Source organism: Cebidichthys violaceus, unplaced genomic scaffold, assembly GCF_023349555.1.
Source record: "Cebidichthys violaceus isolate CVI_PGR_0920_01 unplaced genomic scaffold, fCebVio1.0.p SCAF_54, whole genome shotgun sequence".
In the NCBI taxonomy this organism is placed as follows: Eukaryota; Metazoa; Chordata; class Actinopteri; order Perciformes; family Stichaeidae; genus Cebidichthys; species Cebidichthys violaceus.
Window position 1 is genome coordinate 1,539,061 of NW_027176750.1, and position 25,243 is coordinate 1,564,303.

General features: G+C 42.8%; 2 protein-coding genes across 2 annotated transcripts in view; one reads left to right on the forward strand and one right to left on the reverse strand.

The window, feature by feature from the left end:
* The window catches only part of arid5b (AT-rich interaction domain 5B), a 72,926-nt gene extending 57,994 nt beyond the window's left edge, over positions 1-14,932 (forward strand). Inside the window, exons 7-10 of the mRNA XM_068731873.1 lie at positions 2,054-2,106; positions 3,256-3,353; positions 11,501-11,711; positions 11,876-14,932. Coding sequence (XP_068587974.1) covers positions 2,054-2,106; positions 3,256-3,353; positions 11,501-11,711; positions 11,876-13,876 — 2,363 coding nt within the window. The 3' untranslated portion in view covers positions 13,877-14,932. The remainder of the gene's footprint in view (positions 1-2,053; positions 2,107-3,255; positions 3,354-11,500; positions 11,712-11,875) is intronic.
* A 2,607-nt stretch (positions 14,933-17,539) lies between these two features.
* On the reverse strand, positions 17,540-25,173 carry rtkn2 (rhotekin 2). The gene is made up of 12 exons (XM_068731895.1): positions 25,034-25,173; positions 23,408-23,610; positions 23,255-23,307; positions 23,071-23,124; positions 22,871-22,988; positions 22,326-22,526; positions 21,643-21,737; positions 21,007-21,113; positions 20,791-20,922; positions 20,304-20,472; positions 19,969-20,076; positions 17,540-19,622 (listed from the first exon to the last, which is right to left on the reverse strand). The coding sequence occupies exons 1-12, from the start codon at positions 25,169-25,171 to the stop codon at positions 18,913-18,915; spliced, it is 2,088 nt and encodes a 695-aa protein (XP_068587996.1). The 5' UTR covers positions 25,172-25,173; the 3' UTR covers positions 17,540-18,912.
* Between the last annotated feature and the right edge of the window lie 70 nt (positions 25,174-25,243).

Below are 25,243 nucleotides of genomic sequence, written 5' to 3' on the forward strand. Positions count from 1 at the left end.
GAAAAAAAGTATACTTTTAAACGAAAAAGGAAAATGTATCTCTAAATCTCTTCAGTAAACCCATTCATAGAACCTGAATTCACACTTCCACCTGAATAACAGGGAATGACAAAAATAGTTGGCTGTTGTGGTCAAGGAGCCGTACAGTCGGAGAGGAAAACAGTTTTGTGCTACAGTTTGTTCATGTAAGCTGCTGTCCTTCTATTTTTTTTATCACTTGGTTAATATTGACTTTGCTCTACAGCTGCTGCCATTGAAGTTGTACGGTGCAGCAGAGGCGCTGAAAGAAATGAGAGAGAGAGAGAGCGAGAGAGAGAGAGAGAGAGAGAGAGAGAGAGAGAGAGAGAGAGAGAGAGAGAGAGAGAGGATTTGGGAAGAATAAAATAGGAATAGTTGTGGTTACATTGTATATTCTGAATGCCCTTGATCTGCAAGATTAACTAGTAAGTGTGCGACTATGCCAGACTCGTGTGTGCTTCAGTGGTCGGGCATCAGCATTGCGACTGTGAACATCAGTTCCAATTTGTCTCCCTCTTTCAGCCTTGTTGTCTAATTGCCGTGCCATCGGTGTGTCATCGAGGCTGCATTGTGTTCCTGTTTTGTCATCCTTATCTCAGTGATAATTGCTCCTGCCAAATAGAGGGGAATTAAGAAAAGAAATTGCTAATGACAAGACATCTAAGAAAAAGCATGTTCTCTCATTTCCTTTATCTGTTCTGTTCCCGCTCAGTCCCGTGTGCTATTGTGGTAATTACTGTCGATGCATAACAAGCTAGTTAAATAGACCATCTTTCTGTTTCTACAGTCAGAGAGCACAATACGCCGGAGTGCTCAGTTCAAACAGAAAAACCTACCCAGCTCCCTTTGTTATTCCACCCGTGCATTGACAACGGTAGCAGAGAGGAGGGAAGGAAAAAAATCAATGCTGTCAAATGCGGAGATAGGAAAATGTCATTTTGACAAATGCAAGGCTTTGTGTACGCACAGATTGAATTTTGATGGATTTCTCCCCAGGCGAGGCCTCCTTTTCTTATTTATATGCCTTCATATGAAAATGTTAAACAATGATGTTACAGAAAGCAAATACAAATGTCATTGGCACAAAAAAGGGCTCCAATGAACTTGTGGTTCTTTGTTTGCGGGAAACATTTTCTTTCAAAGATAGACAGCCATGTGAAGCCTCTCTGAAAGCTTACATGGCTATTTTTAGGAAAATGTTACACAAGACTTGTATTTTGATATGGCCTGTCATGGAGTATTTGCATGGGAAAATCAATGCAAATGAATTTGCATTAGTTCAAACAGAAGTTTGAGCACATTGCCAAGCGTTTGATGCTTGTAATGGTTTTCATTCATACCTGCAGGCAGCAGCTGAGGGTTAACAAATCTCTTTGTCAGGATGAAGCATATTCTGTATTTTATCACATAGCGGTGATTGTACAAGTACTCAATATTCATTGGTATCCTTTCAGCTGAAGAGCAGTGTTGCTTTGTGTGAAAAGGATAAAAAAAGATGTTTTCATTTACCACTTCTATCTATCTATCTATCTATCTATCTATCTATCTATCTGTCTATCTGTCTGTCTGTCTGTCTGTCTGTCTGTCTGTCTGTCTGTCTGTCTGTCTGTCTGTCTGTCCGTCCGTCCGTCCGTCCGTCCGTCCGTCCGTCCGTCTGTCTGTTTATCTATCCGTCTGTCTCTCTGTCTGTCTGTCTGTCTGTCTCAAGTATACTTAAGTATTTGTGTATGACATAAAGTATGTACTTCTACTTAACTGCATTTGAAAAGGAAATATTGTCCTTATTACTCTCCTATACATATTTTGACACTCTGCATAATGACTACTTTTAAGTATAATTTGTTGATAATACTTCCTAAGTTAAGTATCATACATGTTGGTATTTATTTAGTACTGCTTTTACTTACCAAAAGGATCTAAATACTTCCTCCGGCACTGTATGTATCTCCCTCTCTGTCTGGTGTGATGACTGTATGTGACGTCAAGTCTTTCAGCTCACTTCCTGACTGCTTTGTTTGTCTTCTGTCTTCCACAGTCAACCTTTGGACCATGTTTCAAGCTGCTCAGAAACTAGGAGGATATGAGTTGGTAAGTATTCACATGTGTGGGGATATATTCCCTCTCTTTCGTTGAAGTCCCTCCCTTCTGTCTTCTATCTCCCCCTCTTTCTGTTTCCGTTCTCCTTGTTATTTATTATCTCCTCTGTCACTTACACCCTACCTACCTCCCTTGTTTCTTCCCTGCCTTTTCTTTTTCTGCCCTCCTTTTGCCCCTTGAGGTCAGTCACTATTTTCCCAGGAAGAAAGTCTTGCTCAGAGCCGCATTTAGCAAAAATGATGCCGTTGTTTCAAAACCCCCTTGGAGTGGAAAACACATGTTCCTCTGCTCTGCCCTGGTCAGAAGGAAATTGGTCAAATCGCTCATTTTTTCCCATGTTGGAGATGAAGTGAAATGCGCATACAGTGTGTACCCACATGCACTGCATGAACGTGCGGATACACACATACACACACACACACACACACACACACACACACACACACACACACACACACACACACACACACACACACAACTGGAGAACTGAGTATGTATGAGGCACAGGCATTGGCAGCCCCACCTGCCGTTTATTCATTCACTATTCATGTGCGACGTGTTTCCAAAGTGAAGTCAATGTTTGATGTTTAGTCGTCAAGTGTATTGCTCATGCCTTGTTTCTTCATTAGCTAGCTGGTTTAATGTCATCGAAACAGACAGCCAGACCAGACCAGACCATAAACAGGATCCAGCTCATATAATTGGGGCTCGTATCCTTTTAAAACCCTCATATCTGCAGCTGATTATCTCACGTTTCATGTCCAGGCTTTGTTGGCTCTGTGGCAGCTTGGAGTTTTGTGTTTTGTGTTGTAGCCCGTCATCTGTTATGGGATAGGGGGTTAAAGCAGGAACAACTGACTGCATAATGTTAACAGAGCTTATTATGTTAGAGAATTGAGTGTTGAGGATTCAATAACTGGAACACCATGACTCAGTTACTCCCCAAGACCTGAAAATGATCTCAACCACTTGTGTTTTTCTCTTTGTTTTCTTTTTTTTCTTTTTTTCCAATTCTTTCTTCCTCTCATATTGTTTTTTTTCAATTTTCCTCAATCTACATTAATCTCATTGTCGTCCTTTGTCTCTTATTCTTTTTTTCCCCTTTGTCTTATCACTTCGTCTTCTCATCCATCCCTCCAGATCACAGTCCGCAGACAATGGAAGCACGTATATGATGAATTGGGCGGGAACCCAAGCAGCACAAGTGCCGCCACGTGTACACGGAGACACTACGAGAGGTGAGTTATCATGTTCGGCGCTTATATATGACACATTATGCATGCACACATGGAACAGTTTGCATCGCCTGAAGTGAGTAAACTCCCTCACAGCTGCATCAGATATGATTTCACAATGCTTTATTCATAACATCAGGGCACTACAAGAGAAGAATTGATCTTATTCAGGGGAAGTCAATGCACTTACACATATGTGAAGAATAGTCTCTCACTGTTAGGGCATGCAGTTATAATAGGATTAAGAAATGCTTTCCTTATGGGCCTAAATCAATTCATGATGAGATGAGATTCAGTTCTTTTTCTTAGGATTAATTGATTAGTTGTGTGGCACTGTGGAACCAATTATGCAGTAAACTCCACCCATGCTGCTGTACAAGCAGGCTAAAGAGGATTTAAAAGCTCAAAATGACTGCAAAGTTTTGAATTATTAAGTGACCTACATGGATGCACATATAAAAAGTAACTACCCTCTCCACCATATATGCATTGCAAGCACACAGAGCTGCAAGATAAAATGAAAACACCAGTTTAATGTATTCCACTAATCATTCAGTCAGATACTGCAGCAGTGTGAACCTCCACATTATAATCACTCAGATGGTATTACCAAACCAATGCAAGCATATGAATATGATCCTGAGGGAGCTGTGAGGGTATTATTCAGGGCTGCTTGCACACACTCGCACTCCCACGCACGCACAAACATGCACACACGCCCACTTTCCCAAGGTTAAACAAATGCCAAACACGATCTACCCAACAAGAGATAACCAGTCGCTCATGAGGCAGGTCAGTCCTCCGGGCCGGCGACCCTCTCCACATCCCTCCGGCTGCTGCAGGTTTAGGCATCAGCACAGCTCAGTCACACACACACACACACACACACACACACACACACACACACACACACACACACACACACACACACACCTGTCAGTAATACAGCAATGTGCCAGCAGTACCATATGAGGCAGCCGGGCAGCTTCATATTGTGTCAAGATTGCATGCTGTAAGCGAATTTGCAAGCGCAGGCAGTGGCGACCGGAGAGGCTTTTCCAGGAAATCTGTGAAACCATAGGTGTGAGAGAGTATTGTTCAGTGTGTTGTATTTGTAACCACGTTGACACTGTGCCTCTAAATGTTTCGGCTGAGCTTGCTTTCAGTGTTTACGCTGCGTTCCTAGTTCTCCCCCACTGCCTCCAACAGGGATATCTTTTAGTTATACTAATAATAGATAAGACTTTCAAGTGTCGGAGATGATGTTGGTCAAATATTGTTTTGTTTTTTTGCGGGTCAGAATAAGTGTTTTTTTGTCAAGTCAGTACGATGCGTCTCTGCCAAGAAATGACTTTGAAGCCAGATGTGGAACGCTATATTGTCCATCAGTTTTGAAGGTGTAAATAGGGTCGTAGGAAGACAGGCGGGGTAGGACGAAGCCGCGTGGGAAGCTCTGAGGTGTGACTGCTGCTGCGCTGGCCTTTCCTTCTCCAGCCACCGAGAAGCAGCTGAGGGAAAATAATGCTGAATCAATACAAAGCAATAATATCCACACACTGCAGTGAATATCAGGATGACAGGGAGAGAAGGTGTCAGAGGGAGGGGAGGAGGTGATGGGGCAAGTGTGTGTATATGAGAGAGAGAGAGAGAGAGAGAGAGAGAGAGAGAGAGAGAGAGAGAGAGAGAGAGAGAGAGAGAGAGAGAGATCAGCTGAACCTGAGCAAGATTCCATTCAGGGGAATAATTTTAGCTGAGCCTTGGTGTTTGGGCTGCTTGGAGGGCAATTAGCTTCATTGTATTAACTCAGCAAACACGGCCATTCTCTCTGCATGATGAATGAGGCTGTTTGTGGGCTCGCTGAAGTGTGCGTTTGTTCCCCAGAGGCGTCTTTGTTTCCACCTTTAATCATTAGTCAATGTGCTACAGAAATATAATTCACAGGGACGAATGTACAGTGTACAAAACTGGAACAACACTTGTATTTTCCTCTGCTGCTCCCTGAAGGACCACTTCTGATATGTCTCGGCGGGCCAAAGTACAGTAAAGCAGGAGATGTGAAGTATCACACTTCGGGAAAGAAAGGAAACTATATTTCAGGACATAATTGCTTTAAATTAAGTGGATATTGTTGGCTGTCTTGGCATTATTTGGGTTACATACTGTGGATATCCACAAGCATTCAGCTCTCATTTTAAATTATACACATTATCCCTTTACAGCCCTAATGGTAAAATCATATGAAATGGTTTCCTAGGAGATGTTATTGTGAAAGACGGAGCCAGGGGCATAATCACTATATTTATGCTGTCCAGGAGCAGTTGGTAATGGAGTTACATGGCTGAAATTGAACAGGAGATAACCTCAGCTAATTGTAATTTTCAAAGTTACTGTTTTTTAGTCGCTGAGCGCCGTTCATTAGTGTGCAGGGGAAAATCAATGCAGAAATGTCCAAGCCAAGGTCTGCCGCTGCGGCTACAGGGAAGCTTTAATGATATTTATTTAAACCGTTTCCCGAGATTAGCTGTCAGGGCCCAGCGCTCTGAATTAAAAATGAGGTCATGAAAAAGATGGCATCAATAACCTTGAAATAGACTGCCTTTTGCTTCTGTGCTGTGCCATTTTCTCTCTCTCTCTGTCTCTCTCACTCCCTGCCTTGCACTTCATGCTGTTTCTTTCATTATACAGGTCAGCGCCTTTTAACAGCTCCTACATATTTAATCTTCCTGGTTTCCTACGTGATCTCTTGTTACAGAAACATCACATTTCCGTATCTCTGTTCATTTATGCCTGTTACACATTTTTAATACCTCACCATGCCTTGGCACTCTAATGTAATTGCACAACAGGGTTGGTATTGGGGATGTTGGAGGGGGGGTATCCATGGCAACAGAGAAGCAATTTAGAATAATTTGCTATTTAAAAACTCTTAGGTTTTTGGGCAACAGCAGAGAGCGCAGAAGAGGAGTTTTGGATTAGATCATTTCATCTTCAAAGAATTAGATGTTTACCAGATGTACTGAACATGCAGTCTAAGGCCCGTGAGATATTCTGCGGCTCAAATGCAGATATGTGTTTCTTTTAAGACAGATGCACGCCTGTTCCAATTTTAGTCGACTAGATGTTTTATTGATTCGGCCTTCATTCATTCCTCCTGGTATCGATGTTCCTCTGCATTCACTAAAGCTGCTCTCCAGCTATAAAAATACATGTGTTGTTCATAATTATGTGGAAACCTTGAGCCAGTCTTCACGCTGGGAATTACAATAGAGTTCAGATTTGGGCAAGAGAAAGGGGAGAGGAGACGGGACAGGAGTTTTTAAATTTTATTCTGCTGGATGCTCAGTATCTTGCACTCGTCAGCATCTGTCTGCATTGTCCTTGCTGTATTGCAGATACATCAAATGTGGCGCATTACACTTTAGCTTGCCTTGTCTAATTCTGTAGCGCAAACATAGATTTCAATTACTCTGGTGTCTAGTTCTAAACCAGAGGGATTACAATAAGAGGTGGTGGGGAGGGAGTATCACCTTCATGTCCTCCCAGCTTTTCATTCCCCAGAGAAACCGGGAGAGAGAGAGAGAGAGAGAGAGAGAGAGAGAGAGAGAGAGAGAGAGAGAGAGAGAGAGAGAAACAATGACATATTTTGAATGAACGAGCAAAAATGATTCAATATTAGGAAATACAGTACAGGGGAGAAAAAAGGCAGAGAAGTTGCAATGTGAGAACATGGTTGCATATTGTCTGTCAGCATTCCTTAACACTATAAACAATGTCTCAACATGTTGTCCACATCAAAAGCATGGCCAAATTCCTTGCATATGCATGACTCTCCTACTGAATGTGGATGTGAGATTCAGTGGGAACTGCAGCCAAAGAGCTGCATGTTCTTTACACTAAAATAGCAGGCAGCTATTTTAACCTCTGAGAGCTAGATGGTTTCCAGAAGACAAAACGCTTCATTGAGCATTCAGTGATAAAAACCTTTTTGCAGCGATCTAACAAATCACAATATTGGATGATTTCTTTATGCACAGAATTTAATCAAAAGGTCCAAGGTTTCTCTCCCTAGTGGCGAAGAGAAATCACAAATTACGCCACTGACGTGTGACAGGCAATCGACTGTATGAGAATCTATTCAAGTCTACTGAGATTAATAACTACTTCAGTGTAGCAAATTAAATTAATGACATTCTTGCAGAGATTTCAGTCCACTGTAGGGCAGCGAGAGCGAACATATGCTGTATATTTTTGGAAATTACAACTTGAGTGTGTCTTTATGCAGAATAGCGCACATTTATTTTAAACAGTTAGCTCGCTTTGCTCACACCTGCTATGGCGAACATTTACCACGAGCTGCGGCAGCAGCAGCAGCTAATGAGAGCAAACCCCGGGGGAACAGTAGAGGTCATTTTAAATCTGGTATTTTCAGACTTGACAAAGGACTTAAGTTTTTCATACATTCCTGCGCTGCCCTCCTGTTTTAACTGCATGAATGAGGGTCACCTCAAGTGGTTTGGCTTCGAGACAAAAGAGGGGCTTTGAGGCATGAATCCAAAGCAGAGGGACCAGCTACAATGTCTGTTTATCCCTCTGCAGGCATCTTGTCTCTCTCTCTCTCTCTTTCTACACAGCAGTTATTGCTTTCTCATTGCTGTGATGATGTTTAATCATTGCATTTAGATTCGATAAAGATTTGATTTTTATCTTTTTTATTTTATTCTCTTTTCCTCACAGGCTTGTAAAAGTAAGTCATTTTCTTTCCTCCAAATCTTTCTACAGCCCCCGGGGCTTGTCCACCAGCTCTTTAAATAGTTTCTTTTCCTTTTTTTTTTTTTTTTTTTTTACGCGTGAAGCAGCTCTTGTGATCTTAACACAACACCAGTTAAAATTAATTTCAGCATGGATGGGAGGGAAATTGTTGAAATGGAACAGCCTGCAGGCTTTTTCCCCTCTTTATTTGGTGACTTCTTGGATTCTAGCTCACTGCTTGTTCCTGTAACACAAAACTCAGATGAGAGCAGCACATTGCTGGTAAAGTCACCTTGTTTTTGCCAAGTTGTGTTTTTTGGGGGGAGGTGCTTTGTGTGCAATCCATTATTTCAAAGGCACAGACATGCTTAGTTGACAGTTGTGGTTTGAAGTTGTGCTTTAGGCTGTTGTTGATTCTTAAGAAAGATCACACAGATATAATATATTTAAAATATATATATGTATATATATATATATATACACACACATATATATATACATATATATATATATATATAAATATATATACATGTATATGTATGGATGAAGTTTAAAAAATATTGCTTCATTTTTATATATATGTATATCAATATTTTTTAAACTTAATTACATCTTCTATTTGTGCCTATTCAATGTTTAATCTCTTCGCTGCATATTTTACTTGCTTGTTATCAACATGTAAAATGGCTGCTTAAACAAAAGCCGGGGTGATAAATTGGCATGAGAGGAAGTTAAGTATTTATTGACCTCATAAAAATGTTGCCTCTCCTGCCTTAATGAAATTCCGTCCTGGAATCTCTGAGTGCAGCACACGCCCCCTAGTGGCTGTAATTATTAACTACATCTGGCTCTCCTTCAACTTATGCAGTGGCTGCCAAGCTCAACCCTTCCTTGGAGGAAATTGCTACTTATATAAGTGGTATTGTATTATGAGTGCTATATAACATGATCATGACTAAGTTATATATATACACTGCTTGAGATTACTCCAGTTCACACTGAGGGCTCTATTATGATTTTACACTTCCTTGTTTAACATAGTGGTGAAAAGTTCCCTGTAGCTCAAACCTTATTTGCTTATTCAGCCACCTGTGTAAATGTACATAAAACTGTAAAAAGTGTATCTGTTGGATTTGAAAGTCCTAAAGAAAGAAAGAATTGTTTGTATAGGCTACATCCTATAATTATCAAGCATAACAAAGCAAATGATTCTTATAGGGGACTTCCTGAGACTGATTTTTTGGTTTCTTAGCCTTTCCATTTGGAACTATTTAAGGCTCCAGTAATTTCCCGGGCTCAGCTCTTACATTATCCGGGCCTGTGACACCCCACCCCCACTACATATTGACATTCCATAAAGTTGACCCAGGCCAAGGCAGCAGTCTCTTTCCCACAGATCATTGTGATAGTCAACAGTGCACCCTGGTCCTCTTACTGGTACTGGTCCTGTATACAGTATACAGTATATATATATATATATATACGCTACTTTTCTAGACCTTTGATCATGACATTTGTACATGGTGAACACACATTTACAAGCCTGAAGAAATTGAATCCACAGTTTTACAACGGTGAGACATTTAATCTACCTGCCTTTTCTGGGAAATAATACCTAATTCTAGACAGCCTGAGAACCACTTCGGTATTTGTAATAAATTGCCAGCGCTGAATAAAGATTGCATGTTTTTGTCTCTGTTCTCTAGGATCCTTCGTTCCTTCATTGAGAATCATTTTTGCTCCTCATTAACATGTCATTATAGCCTCTTTCACTCCCCTTGTTTCCTTTTTCTTTTGCTCTCTTTCCCTCCCTTCTTCTCTTTCATAACCCCTTTGCTCTCCGTCTTTCCAATAAGTCACATTTAATAGTACATTTCCTTTCTTGGCCTGGGGCCTGGTGCCAGACCAGCTGTATGAAATGTAGTTTCACCGCTTTCCCTGCCAGCACTTTTGTTCAGAGGAGAAATAACAAAAAATCCCACAGAGCCTCTTGAACTCTCTGAGGCTTTTTTTTCTTCCTTTTGAAGAGGAGGCGAAACAGCTCTTGATTCATTGTTTGTTTTACCGCCATGTCCCTTAAAAGGAATACTGCAACCGTCTCTTGTCGTTACACGAGAAGACCTTATTTTTCTCATGACTGAGAAAGTCATGTTTCTGTCTGGCTTTTATGGATTGTTATTGTAAAAAAACCTGACAGAGAAGCTGGAGAGATTTTCAGAGGAGCTTATTGAAGTTTGGAGTGTTGTAGTTTTTCAGTTGTCTTGGTTTCCTCTTCCACAACGTTTCTTGTTCCTGGTCTAGTGCCAATTTCCATTTTCTTTTTCTGAGCAATAAAAGTCTAAAAGTTTCCCTCACTGGTTTCTTCATGTCATTATTTTACACATGGGTATTGTTATGTTATCCAGATCTTAATGCTCCCATTAGTTATGACATCAGATACGGAAAATTGACTTGAGAACTATTCATAAGAGAAATAACAGAAGTCAAAAATAGTTGAATGTTTTGTTTTTTTCTACAGGATTGTCCTTGTCACTTAGTATGTGTTGGAGCACATGCAGCTATCCTGCATTTAATCATGTCAAATGGACAGTGAGCGTAGTGTTACCAGCTGAAATATTTTATTACTGTAGCCACTTTAAGGGCTTCTGCGATGAATCACATTTATATATTAAATTAGATATGATATGATATATGAGATTCCTTTTAAACATTTGACTTCAATTCTACCAGGCATTTTCCCCTCCTTTTCACTCCCCAACACATTCACTTCACACACCCACAAACACAACACACACACACAAGGATTAACTAATATCAAATGCGATCTGTCTCAGCAGGAGATGACTAGTGACTCACATTCTCTCTCTCTCTCTCTCTCTCTCTCTCTCTCTCCCTCTCACACACACACACACACACAGACACACACATACACACACACACACTCACACACACACACACACACACATACTCTGGCTCCCATCTGAACCTGGATTTCCCCTAACCTCGATTAATTACAATAGGATTGTTAATGCTTGCCACATATTAAAACAAGGCGGTTTTAAAGCAAGGTATTTGATACTCTGCATGCCTGTGGCAAAGCAGCAGCTCATTCTGTTATTGCTGTTACCAAAACAAAATACTTGTGTCGTTCATTCTATATTTTATTTTTGTATCGACACCAAAACAAGCGCGGTTGTTTGTTTAGAATACATTTCACCTTCCTCACGTTACGGTGCGCAAATGTATAGATTTGTGTATTTTTGTTTGGTGAAAAATGATTTTTGTTCGTGCGTGATAAATTAAAATCATAGATTAGTAATTGTGCCTTTCTAAGCCTGACATGGCATAACATGGTCACACCACAAACTCATCTGCATTCCTTTGCCTGCATTCTTCCTCAGGCTCCTCCTTCCCTATGAGAGGCACGTTAAAGGCGAGCATGACAAGCCCCTCCCCTTGCTCAAACCCAAGAAGCAGGAGGGCGGCCAAGAGAAGGCTTCAGGAGCCAAAGCCAAAGGAGTGGGGGCCAAGAAATTCAAAGGCTCCAACAATCCCAAGCTGGGGAGTAGAAAGGACGGAGGGGAGGCGGTGAAAGACCAAGAACAATCACAGGTCAGTCACAGACCCAATTGCTGCCTCATCAGGATTCCTCCTCGCTCTAAATTCAGTTTAATTTGAATCTCCCTGTGCTTTCTCATCAATGCTTCACCCTCTGTCTTGAATTCATGTTGTCTTTAAAATTGCCCAATAATAATAATAATTTGTTCTGCATGCAGGACTCCAAGGGGAAAGAGGAGGATCATGAGCTGCCCACAGCCATAAAACAGGAGGTATCTCTGAGAGATGAACCCATTGTAATAGAGGAGGAAGAGTTACACGTTACCCTAAAGAAAGAGGAGTCATTGGCGGTGGAGCAGCCATCTTCACTCTGCCCCAAAGAGCCAGACTGCAGAGCCCCACATGCCGGTCTGTCCCTCCACACGGGGCCCGGTCCCCGGCCTGAATGGAGGCAAATCAGCGAGGCCCTCCAAGTGAAACTCTCCTGTGAACAGCAAACTGAAGGGCATTTCATTCCTAAAATCCCTTACCTGCCTCACCGGTGGGATCAGAACAGACCTGCTGGACATGTTGCTCTGCCCGAGCCCTCCTCCAGGGCCAAAGACTCCATAGAAAGTCATGGTGGGAGAGTGGGGAAAGTGTTACCGATGTGTAAGCAGGCAGACAGACAGTGTATAGACTTGAGCACAGATTCCTTCCCAGAGAAAGAAGACTACGTGTCCATTAAGAAGGAGTCCACACAGAACCCTGCACAGACGGCTGCCTACTGCAAATCCAGCCAGGGGGTCATGTCTCCTTTAGCCAAAAAGAAGCTCCTCTCCCAAGTGTGCGAGTCCAACCCTTTCTCTTTTAAGTCTCCTTCTCTTCAGCCGCCACATCCCACAGCCACCTCCTCTCTTCCTGTCATATCAGTACCTGAAAGGGAGAGGGAGAAGAGAAAGGGTGACGAGGAGGTGGTAGGAGGGAGGCACGGGTGTGTGTCAGACAGCATCCCGGAGATAGCGCCCATATTCAGGCCATCAGTCATCCAGCATGCCCAGAGCAGCAAGCCTCACCAACAAGCCGCCGGTGGCCCCTCAGAGAGGAGCGCCGCCGGGGAACTCTCCGAGACGTACAGCTGCCGGACCAGCCGTCACCTCCAGCCTCAAGTCAATCCGCCGTGGCAGCCCTACCTCCCCCAAGCCCATGCCCAGGATGCCGTGGAGAACGCCGGGGAGACGCTACTCCAGGGCCCAGCTTCTCAGCCCCGGAGCTACACGAGCGACTGCTACTCCTCCCCTCACCTCCACAGTCTGTACAGGCAAACTGAGAACTGCCTGAGCCAGGAGAGGATGGTCGGTTTTCCCAACGGAGATCGAAGAGAACGCTACATCAGAGACCATGAAAGCAGCTTTGTCTGTGGCGGCCTGGAGCAAGAGGGCTTGGCCTACAGATCTCACTACGGAGACAGGACTCAAACACACATAGAGAGGAGAGAGGCAGACGATGAGCCCAGAGACTTTACAATCTCTAAACCTCTCTCTCAGAGGGGGTCGTCCTTCTCGAAGCCCTCTTTCTGCAGTCTCCCTTATCCCATCATGCACCAGGGTTTGGATTCCCACCCAAAGGCATGTAGAGTTCCTCCCATGACCATTTCCCCCCCCAAACAGAACCCAGCAGAGTCATCGCAGCCATTTCCCAGCCCGAAAGCTCCAAGCGATTCGTCCCTCGCCAGCCCCATTCGACCCAGTAAGCGAAGCCTCATGGAACCCGACGGCGAGGACGTTCCAGAGAGGAAAGTCCGTGTGGTGACGCCGGTCCACCCGGCCGGCGCAATCCGACGCAGCGACCCAGAAGAGCTGAAACCAGCGGAGCCGGCCCACGCCGTTCACCTCAACAATCATCTCCCTGAGGGCCACCCAACCACTACCTACCCTCCACACCTCTACACTGCCATGTACCCACCCGGCAGCCTGATCTCCCACGGAGACGGGCTGCAGCAGCACCCGGGTCTGCAGTACCTGAAGAGCCAGTCGGCAGTGTCTCCCCTCATGCCCCCGCTAGCCTTCCACTCCATGATGCTTCACAGGCAGCTGCTGGCCACCAGCCCCAGCCCGCACCACTTCTACAGGCACCCGGGCGGGGCAGCACTGTACGGGGACCTGCTGCACCACCTGTACCCTCTCTCCACCCTCCCACCACCTCAGCTGTCCTCGGTACACCCCAGCACCAGACTGTGAGAGGATGATTCACTTCAACCCTCTCCTTCTTCATCCTCACAAACTTTTTTTCAGCTTCTCTCTTGTCTTTCTGTCTCTCTTGCTCGGGGATTGTGGCTCAGTCTAAAATAAACACTGATTATAAAACGTATCACAGACTGATAAACGCATCATTCAGACTGAAAATTCCATTGTCTTTTTTTTTTTTTTTAATTTGTGTTTGCATTTGTTTATATACTTTGCACTGTTCTTTGTTTGTATCACCACTTACTGTATATTTTTTTTTTGTTGTTCTCGTTGTATCCTTATTTGCACAATGCTCGTGTGTAAGTGCTCACAAATCAGTTTGCCGCTTTCGGTCACCGTGAGTCAGGTTGTTGCTCTGAACGTGTGAAAAAGTGGAGGGCAACAGAGAAAAGCCATTTGTTTACTGCATCTGAGGGCTAAACTGTTTTTGCTTAAAAAAAAACACTACGTAAGTAACGTGACAACGTAAATGAAATTCTTTACATAACTCGAGGTGCGTTCGCCTTGCAAACAATGTTCAAGAGCTGTTTAGTGCATTATCACACTTTAGGCAGCCAGGGGTGTTGCGTCTGTTTACATGTCCCCACGCTGAAAGCTGATGCCGGCTTGTGCCACAGTAAATCCACCTGGACTCCTTGGCATAGACGTTAACACTCACTGCGGTGCTGAATATAGCTGTGTCATAACATTCAGAGGTGCTGTGTATAACATTATGTACTGTAGACTCACATTTTACTCGGTTCAGGTCTTTGTTCGTTATATATTTCAGTCCAGATTATACAACACAAGCAGTTGTCATGTTCAATCTGTTGACAATTCCCGAATGTTTTTTAGTGAGTTAATGAACAGCCGTTTTAATTTTTACTCTCCGAATTGAAAGTAATTTGATCCTAAAGCCCCTTGTGATGAGTAGACTGTAGCAGCTTGTTTTTGTCTGTCGGACCAGCATAATGAAGCAGCCGTCTGCTGTGGAATGCTCACCACAAGAAATCAGCATTTCATCTTTTTGTTCTTGACTTGAAAAGCTCTTTTTTTTTAAGGGGGGGGGGGGGGGGGGGTGAACAGACTCTTTTTTTTTTATTCAGCACGCTGAAAAGACTCACTGTATGATTTGATAGGAATGTTGTCACTTAGGATATTATTGCTTTGCAAATATCTGTGCCTTTCGCAGTCTTGGATTAGAGTTAGCACTACAGTTGTTAAGATTTATCTTCTGTAGCAGGGTAGAAATATCAATATTACTGTCACTCTCGTCTGAAATGCAGCGCACAGACACTCATACAAAAACTATATGGCACACTTGGCTTTCAGACACCAGACTTGATAGGTAAGGCACAAAATGTTGAGTTTTTACAAATTTAAACAGCTATGCTTTAACCTTCTGGTTAGTGATTGTGCTTAATGACTCTATTTACTTAGCTGAACTGTGTCAGACAGTCAATTATAGCAGAACCTGAAAAGATTTACTGATATTGACACAGGTCTGGTGTCTGTCATCCGCAGGGCATGTGTGCTTTAGGTGTTTTCTAGCAGTGATGAAAAGCTACCAGACTCCATAAAATATGCCGACCATGCGCCATGGCCTGAGGTGAAACAACAACACCTGCTCTGGCTTTTACAACCACTATAATTGCAATCCAGGATAGTCGAAATACACAGTCAAACATGTCTGGTGTTTCAAAAGAAGAAGAAGAAGAAGAAAAAAAAGAAGCTGTAAACGTCTATGTGTAAAGTTTAACTGAATACTTAGATAAAGACATTCATTTCTGATAAAGTACTGTACATTGCTGTGTGTAGGTAAAACTGGCATTAGTGCCGGCTCCTGTACAGAACGTTCATACGGGATCAATCCATGACAACCCCTATCTCTCTTGTCTTATTTTCTGTGTAAATAGCACTGTAGATAGTACCGCGTGGTTGTTATCATATAAACTGTTATAATCTGTAAATAGTACAAAAACAGTATAAAAGTCGGTTACACAATCTAGCTGTGTCCAAGGTCACCGTGATCATGTTATTGATTTAAACAAACACACTACAATTAGGAGACTATTTTTATTTCTTGTCGTTTCACCTTTTTTTTTTTTCTCCACGTTGTTTCCATTAATGTGCATCCTGAAAGTGTTTTTGATACAGTAGCCATCTGTTTACCAATCACCCAGCTGGCGAGCAAGACAAAAAAATAAAGACATTTTGTATGATATGACCTCCTGTATATTTAATTAAAATATTTTACTATCTACTCATGTTTCCTCAGTTGTGTTCTTTGACTGAAGTGCAGATAAATAGCGAGGGGCTGAATAAGCTGATATTTAATGCCAGTGTACCAACGTCAATGTGATGTTCTTTTTCTTTTTTTTCCCCTGAGTAAATGCAGTGTGAATGGGGTTTTATTATTGTAATACCATTATCTGGCTATGAGATTCCATCCGCCTTAATCTTCACAACAGGCTACCTCTGGGCTCAAAGCCAGAGAAGCCTCTCCAGTATTTGCTGCAGTAGAGAAATGTGCCAGTGCATGTATCTCTATGGGATATGTGTTGGGCTGCAATAAAAGCTATGCTTTGACTTTTATTGCCACCCCCTGGTAAACCTTTACCATGAAAAATATTCAGTAATACCTCCAAGCTCAGCAAAAATAAAGCAGCCTCACCAGGGTAGAATGTAGGCCGTTTTATTGCAGATCAGCAATAAAAAGAAATACAGTTAGGATTCCAAGATAGCGGGGAACAGAGTGAGAAGAAAATTGCACTTTTGGAGAAACAAAAACAACATTATTATTTTATTTTTTTTTACATTGCACTATACACAAATTATTCTGCTCTAGGAAAAAGATTAATGTATCCCTACTTACTCCAACATAACCACAGTGCCACTTAAAGTCTAAATAATTCATATGCTAAAGTAAAATTGAGATGACATGGCAGTATTATACTATGAAAAGGAATTACAGAACATTTAAATCAAAAACAAGACAAAAAAAAACAACTACAAATTATTGCCGTCGTGTGTAATTAATACCCGACAAGACATGTAAAAGACAGATATTATAAAAAACATTGTAAATTTGGCTCATTAGTTTGGCGCTGACAAAAAAAAAAAAAGCGTTCAGTCCTTGTTTAGTCATAAAACAGTTGTACAGTTACAACACATGCTTTCCCTCAAGCTTAATATCCACAGGGGCAACATTTCCTGCTTTCACTCGGGCTACACAGTTAATATGAAATACTACAGAAATGTTGGCTTTCACCATAACTGTCAGTGGCATTGGCGTGTAATTCAATGTTCCTTAGTCTCTAGCATGCTCACTGGAACTGGAAATAGCCTCGGATTATGATGGACAACACAGGAAGTGCAATATAATCAGTGTGGTGATTTTAGCTGTTATCGTACTGCCCGAGGTGTACAGTAACCGCATCAGCATCAGTTAAGACTAATGCTTTGAGGTCTGACGCAGGAACCATCCCTTGTTTTTCCAGGTATATACAGTACTACATCAAAGTGACTAACGTGTTGGTAATAAACACCGAGCACAGAAAACGTCGCAAATATTGAGCAGCATCCTCTTTTGTGCAATCCATTCTCTGGTTCTTTCAAAGCTTAAACTAAATCCTCCTGTAATACCCCCCCCCCCCCCGATCTACATCTCCCCTTCTCTTGATTAAACAGAATTTTAGGAGGTGAGATAAAAAAGAAATGGGATTGCAGCTTTCACCACGCTGCTTCGTCTGCACAGCCAATTTCAGAGAAAGTAGCTAAACCTAATGTTTTGTACACTGCGTGTAATTATGAAGACCGTTCTTCAACATGTGACCGTTAAGTGGTTGAAATGTTTTAGTGGCTGCCAATATTGGATATGTTCAAAACACAGGGGCATTCATTATTTTAGCCACTCCAAGGACTCATTCATTCGATTACGCTCGTGGCATTTACAGGCTGCAGTGTTAAATTATGTTGGACATACTGTGTAGCCACTGAAAACCCAAGGTCACTCCATTATTAAGACCTCTGAGAAATGGAGAAGTCACATTAGTGCTCGCAATTGCTCCTAAAATCCCGTTCCCTTAAAATCAGCTATAGTGGTCATAAAGTTGTCACAGTGAGTGGAATGAGTCAATAGTTCCAAAAGGAATGACTCGTTCGGTCGGCCGATGGATCAATTCCAATTTGAGTGCTTTTGCAAAGGCTCTTTCTTCGGTCCATGTTCCAGAGCTGAGAAAAGAGCCTTTCTATTTTAGTGGGATTGATGATGCCGGTGCTCGGGCCAACGTACAGCTTTCAATTTCGTCTACGGGTTAGCTGCACGTGAAAGAGTTCTTAAATGGAGAGTGGAGATACGATATCGATATTGTGATTGGAGGTGTCGACTGGGATTTGGGTCGCCATGATGGACATTGTGAGGATCTTTTGTTTTGGAAGAGACCAGGTTCACCCACCCATCCTTAAGGTTAAAGAAAGGGGTCGACGTTATTGGGAAATACGATGAGAAAGTCGATACCGCTCTCTTATCTATCGGTGCAATATGAAGTCCGGAGCTGGTAGATGGTTAGCTTAGCATAAAAACTACCACCCAAGACCATTAAAGCTCACTAATTGATACATGATATATTGTTCATTAAACTTTATAAAAAACAAAGCATTACAATTTTACAGTTTAGTTTTTAGATTACAAAAAAAAAACATTTTTCGAGTTTTAGAGGTGCTGGTAGGCCGATGGTGATACCTTTACAGAGCAAGGCTACCCGTTTCCAGTCTTTATGCTAAGATAAGATAAGCTAAGCTAAGCTAAGCGCCTCCAGTTTCATATTTAGTGTACAGATGAGTGATATTTTTTCTTTTCATCCAATTTGCGACATAAAACACATTTCACAAAATTTGAACTAATCCTTTAAATGTTGACCAACAGTCTCTATATCAAATATAAAATGATTGCTCTTTAGGAGCATTCAAATATATATATATTGATATAACTGTGTTGTAGGTCTTCGTATTAGTGGTAAGGTTGTGTTAGTTAATATCTAAGGTTGAGGTCACAAGGCTTTAAGGTTCATCCTCTCTCTGAAAGACTTCCTCAGCTTGCTCCTCGCTGCAGGAAGAGGACCGGGGCCGTGACTTGGTCTGAGGAAGGCATGTTCACCTGCGGCCTCAGCGCTGTGGTTCTGGTGCTCCGGCTGCTGGAGAGGGGGCTGAGGCTGACTTTGTGGTTGTACATCCAGGACGCCCAATGGAGCGTTTTTCCGGCCGAGGGCTCCGGCTCCTCCAGCGTTGCCCCGCTGGAGCTGCTGGATGATGGCAGAGAATTTGGCATCCAGAGACGGTCTGCCAGTTTTGGACCTTGTGGCCGGGCGCGAAGTGCAAGTGCCGGAGTTCTCCTTCTCCTGGCATGAGGGAGGAGGAGGATGATGGTGAAGAGAGGTGGGGAGGGGAGGTCTGGCAGGGCGGCTGGGAGGAGCATAAGGCTCCCTGTGAGAGGGCGGGGGTGGAGCGCGGCGCTTCTTGTTGCCGATGGATGTAGAGCTGGTGTTGATGTTGGTGTTGGGGCTTGAACAAGGGGTGGAGGTTTTGCTCTGGGACAGAATACCCTTCTGCACTACCACTGAATGGGACCCTTCAAACAGGGAGGACCAATTAGGGGCTTCCTTCTCCTCTTCGTGACCAATCAGAAAGCGGCCGTCTGTCTCCTCTATCTTGTTGTGGATGATGTCTGTGATGCTCTCAAACTTGCCAGGTGAATTTATACCTGAACGTAAAAAAAAAAAATCAAAATAAAGAGCAAACACTGAAGTGAAGTGAAATAGATCAGGCAAAATGTTATATTAACGTTTTTTTCTCCATATTTGATTAAAGTGGTTTTATTCAAATGCAGAAAAAAAAATAATGTAAAAAGGGTTTCATTTAAATGCTTCACCGCTTAAATTAAAGCAATTATGCGCGGTTCATACAATGTATTTATTTCACCGAGGCGTCACATTTGTTTTGAGCATCACATCTTCTATAATTAGACGTAATATACAAATCCTGAAGCCGGCGAATCATCCACCTCGGTCTAAGTCACTTCACCCACTCGCTCCAATTACTCTACTCACTGAGGTCATTGTAAACAGAGTCAGCCTGCTTGGTGAGGAAGAGTGATGGCTTCCGTGGTGACGCGACCTCAATCTTCATTAGCTGGTTGCAGCATTGCAGCCACTGGCCTGGTTGTAAACAAGGAGAAGCACGAGACAGATAAAAGGTTACACTATCGTTTCTCGCTAAGTTTAGCTAAAAACATGTGCAGAAACTTTTCTTGCCCAAACAGACCGACATACTCCACCACGAGCCCTTTTTAGGAAACATAACTGCTGTGTACACACTGTATGTAACCTATATGTTTTATATACACACACTTCTGCTGTATGTTTACACTGAAACACACACTCACTCTGATCATAGAGGTGCTGGTGGAGGGCGTCCAACCAGTCCTCCAGCTCCTGGCTGGTCTCCGTGGTGAAGACGATGCTCTCAGACCCCTCTGGTGACGGGTTGATGATGGACAGACTCCTGGATTTCTGGCCCGCTGACTCTTTCTCCATCACGCGGATCCGGGTGTCCTGCAGAAACAACACACACACACACACAACGTAGCATAAGGCGACGGTGCTATCGGAGACATGCACCAAACGGTACATCGCTGTTATTGCAGAAAACAAATGATTCAGCAGTAAAATGCCAAAGAAGCAAGCAGGACCTCAGTGAGTCATGTGGAATTTTATTATTGTCTTAAAATGTTATTATTATATGGTGTTATTCTGCAAATATTAAAAGGGATTATTTATCTAATAAACACAGTCACACAGAAACGTCAGTGTCACTTCTTGCCGTACTCTGTGATTTATCTAGTTGTCCTGTCGCCAGAGATTCGGTCTTACCTTGTTGACGGGTACGTTGAGAGCGGGCTGCACTTTAGCATCAATTTCTTCCGGGGTGAAGTAACAGGACAAAATGCCAGAGCTCAGCACACAGTACAGACTGCAGCAGCGGAACATCCCCTCCACATTTTGCTGAAAAAAAAACCAAACAAACTAAAGCATTAACCCAGGAACCAGCTATCGAGCTAACGCTAACGATAACAGCAGTGAACGCACCTTCTGGCTCAGGTAGCCGGTCATCACGCTCTGTGTCATGCAGGCCGGCTGGGCCACCAACCGGCAGCAGAGGTTGCCATAAAGTGGAAGCCAAGAGGACCACTCAGCTGTGTGGACGAAGATAAAAACCTACATTAATAAAGTACTATAAAGCTTTTTAAAAAGGCACTCGTTAAGAACCGTTTCAATCTTAAGTGAAAAGGTAAAAAACCACCACATGATTAAAGAACTTTCCTTTTTATCATTTGTTAAATATTCAAAAGAAATATTCCTAAACCTTTTAGGTTACAAAAGGTGTAGTGTTACGCCTCAAACACACATGAGAGAGCTGCTTCTTGTCATACGAGCTGTAACAATGTGCCCTGTGGATCCAAAGAACACGTGCTGCAAACTCACACCAAAAGTTTGCTCCTGAAATTAAGAGCTGGATCACAGAAACCTGCCTCAGCACTCACATTCTCATCCATTTAATCGCTCAAAGCAAAGCCAGGAAGGTTTTCCACGGTGAACTTCAATCATGGGGTATTTTGTTTAATTTTAATAGTGTAAAAATACTGGATCATTACCACAGTACCGATTAAAATCAGAGACTAAAAAGCTTAATCCCTTTATAAGCCCAGATATTAAATGGCTTACCGTCTTGGAGGACAATGAGGGAGTGAGACTGGAAGCTGCCTTCAGCCTCAGGCAGCCACAGTGAAGTGTGGGCCAGCAGGTTGTACTTGGCTCCACTGGTACAGGTAGAAGTACACACAAACACGGAGTTTAGCGTCCTTTAAAGTTTCCTGCATTGACTTATTTTCATTCCTTGGCTTCCCAGGCTTAAACCATAAAAGATTCATGCTCAACTCTAACCCTAATATTAAGGAGACAAACCCTTCGACTCCAACATGTGCACACATCCCCAGCAGTTTCTGCTTTGTGTAAATTATCTCTTTGTTCAAAGGCCTAATGATCCCAATGTTTCTTCTCCACTGACAGCTGCTTTATATCACTTACAGATGTTCGGTTTGAGAGATTGAAATGTCGTTAAGTACAAATAAAGTACAGCTGGACGGGAACATTAAAAACATGCACTTTTTTCCAATAAAATAGTTATTATTGGCACGAAAACAAAAAATCAGTGAATGTCCCTAAGCGTGCGAGTATTCAAAACCCCAAAATATCGGTTTAAGTCACGAATGGTGCAGCCACTGTACAGTGGCTGCACCATTCGTTCCAGTAAAATGATATAATTGAGTCTGTTCCCAACTGCAAGAATCTTAAATCTAGGAGCCAGGAGTCTGTAAAAGGGTTTTATGGGGAAGCACAATACATACAAGGGGATGGGGTGGTTCTGCAGGAAGGTGTCGGGGTCCGGACTGTCCAGCAGAGGGCTCAGCTTCTTCCCAGCCGTCTTTCCAAAGGAGTGGCGGAACTTCTTGGCCAGTTTCTTTGGCGTATTCGCCATCGTGAGCTCTTCCTCCAGGGCACAGCTCCACAGCTCCACCTTCAGCTCAAACTGAGGAACTGCTTCTTTACTATGAGAGGACGGGGACATTGAAATCAGAGCATAAACAATAAAAAAAAATGTATATAAACCATGTTAGAGCAAGATTTAAAAGCAACTTAAAACAAAATATTATAAATAATGAATGTCACTGCACAGTGATTGTGACCTGGAATATTCCTAACAATAGATGTGTCAGTGTTTGTGGAAATAAACTTTTATACATATTCTGATATTCATAATGCTACATAAAGAACTAATTTCCAGCAACATACTCAATAAAAGACATTTGTTCCCACCACTGTACAGCAGCACCAAAAGCTGTAGTGCAGCTGTTCTAAGCGTATTATACCGCTTACTGGACTAAATACTCACAAGACGGTGACTCCCTCAAAGCAGATATCAGTGACCGATCTGTCCACCACCACCATTTCTGTGGCAAACACCTCCGAGCCGATCCGCATCAGACAGAACACGGCCACCCGGCGGGAGCCTAACAAACAGGAGAGGGGGTGTGCAGCGTGTGAAATAAGGCGAGGCGGAGGTCAACGGAGGCAAAACAAAGACACACTCACTCCCTCTGTTGTTGAAGTAGGCGGAATCCCTCCACATCAAAGGCATGCGCAGCCCTACATCAGCAGAGGGAACAAGCGAATTAACACATTTTGTAAAAACAAGTCATCTTAGGTGTCAGAGTTATTACGCTGCGACACTCTGCAGTGTTGAATTATTCTGAACAGAAGGGGGGAGAGATCTTACCAGACATTGCAATTGTCCCATTGCAGGGAACACGATCATCTGGATCTGAAGATCTGAAATTTATAAAAAAAAAAAAAAACGTGTGCTGAAACACCAGGATTTGCAAAACCACCAAGACCCCCTCCACACCTGAGAACACATCCAGCTCCTCACCTCATGACTGCTGCAACCACGTGCTGCTGCTGCTGCTGCTGCTGCTGCTGCTGTGTGAGATAAGCCTTGATCCTGGCGTTACAGGTCAGCAGGTTCTTGGAGGCGTTGAGAACCTGCTCTCTCTTACTGCAGGCGAGCAGCAGCTTGTAGGCGCCCTCACGCATCCGCATCTCGAAGTCCAGCTTTTCCTGTATGTCGGTGTTCTTCTCGGACAGAACGTGAAAAAGAAAAAAAAAAATTACCAAAAAACACACACACACACACACACACACACACACACACACACACACACACACACACACACACACACAACAAAGCTATGTTTTGAATTGGATTAGTCCATCCAACATCAGCTACAATGAAAATAAGGACCAAAGTGGAGCTGAAGTGAAGTTGCCCTTGAATGTTGCTTTCAGTGAAGTGCAGTAACACACATAAATTATACACACAAACAAGAACCCATTTAAGACAACCTGCCACCTCTTCCAGGGTCAACGGTGCACTTAACCTTGTCTGCCTCTGAATCAGAGTTCTTTTTTTTTTTGGCAGAGACCAATGAGTGATTTGCAGCACAAAACGTTCTCTCTGGCACAAGCACAGCTGAAACTTTCAGGGTTCCTTGCAACAGATGGACCGCGACCAAATATCACAAGGCTCTCAGGAAATGTGATTCTTCTTGGCGTGGTTATGAGAAGCACTATTAATCAGTTAGATTCATAATGATCAACATACTGTATGTATATATATATATATATATATATATATATATATATATATATATATATATATATAAAAATGCTTGATGGGACGAAATAGTGAGCACATGACTTTATGCAGATGGGAATATATTGATGTACTGCAAAGAACGAGTGAACAGTGGCAGGAAACATGTGTTTGGGAAGTTTTAACACATCGCTGTAGCCTAGATGGAGTATTATGATGTCTGATATAATCTGATCCCATACATATTTTATACTAAATTTTAAATATCGCCTTTTCAATTTGGAAATGTGGTCTTGGTGAGGTTATAAATAGTCCAGAAGTTCAGATGCACATGCACAGTTGTTTTAGGGATGCAAACATCATATTACACACTAAAATATGCACCTTCAGCTTCTTAGAAACCTGTCTGTATGAAACTAATTCACATCCTCTACTGTCTGCAGACCGACACTCAGAAGATGTGGGCTTTTGGTCTGCAGTGACATTAGCTGGAGCGCTGTTAGTGCAGAGAGGAGAGCTTTATTCCTGCTCATGCTCAGCAGCATTCAACAATGCGGAGTACGTGGATCTGGTTTCAGGGGCCTGAATGACGTTAAAAGGGTCAACTCCCGTAATGGATAACCGGGCCTTTTGTGTGTGTGTGTGTGTGTGTGTGTGTGTGTGTGTGTGTGTGTGTGTGTGTGTGTCAGAAAGAGACATTAGAAAATGTAAGTCGTTATTTACAAGTTATTTGATCACAGCCTATCGAATAGTTGTTATTGAAGCAGTGTGTAAACTTAAACAGCTGATTAGCTTGTTTACGTCAGTATCGTCATTATGTCATTATGAATCGTATTGACGGCAGAGCACGCACGCACCCCCCCCCCCCCCCCCCTTCCGTGACGTTATCCGTTTGATTGTTACCTCTGTCTGCAGGAACAACGTGCTCTGTCGTATTTTCTTCCGTTTAATCTCCATCGCCACCGCGGAACCGGCCGACAACAACGACGACCCGGAGCTCCCGTTTCGCTTGGTAGTTTGAACGTCCCGCGGATCGTCCATGTTGTCCGTTCATTCGCTGGCAAACAGCACGAGCGGCGCGTTCCTGATACAACTGACAACGCCCCTCCAACG

What these genes read in the sequence shown, in the direction of transcription:
- rtkn2 (XM_068731895.1), bottom strand. Translation starts at nt 25,171, where the DNA reads ATGGACGATCCGCGGGACGTTCAAACTACCAAGCGAAACGGGAGCTCC. An exon ending in TCAACGTACCCGTCAACAAG is followed by an intron (nt 20,473 to 20,790) that starts GTAAGACCGAAT and finishes TTGTTTCTGCAG; the next exon opens with GACACCCGGATCCGCGTGAT. An exon ending in CTCTGTTTACAATGACCTCA is followed by an intron (nt 19,623 to 19,968) that starts GTGAGTAGAGTA and finishes TTTTACGTTCAG; the next exon opens with GTATAAATTCACCTGGCAAG.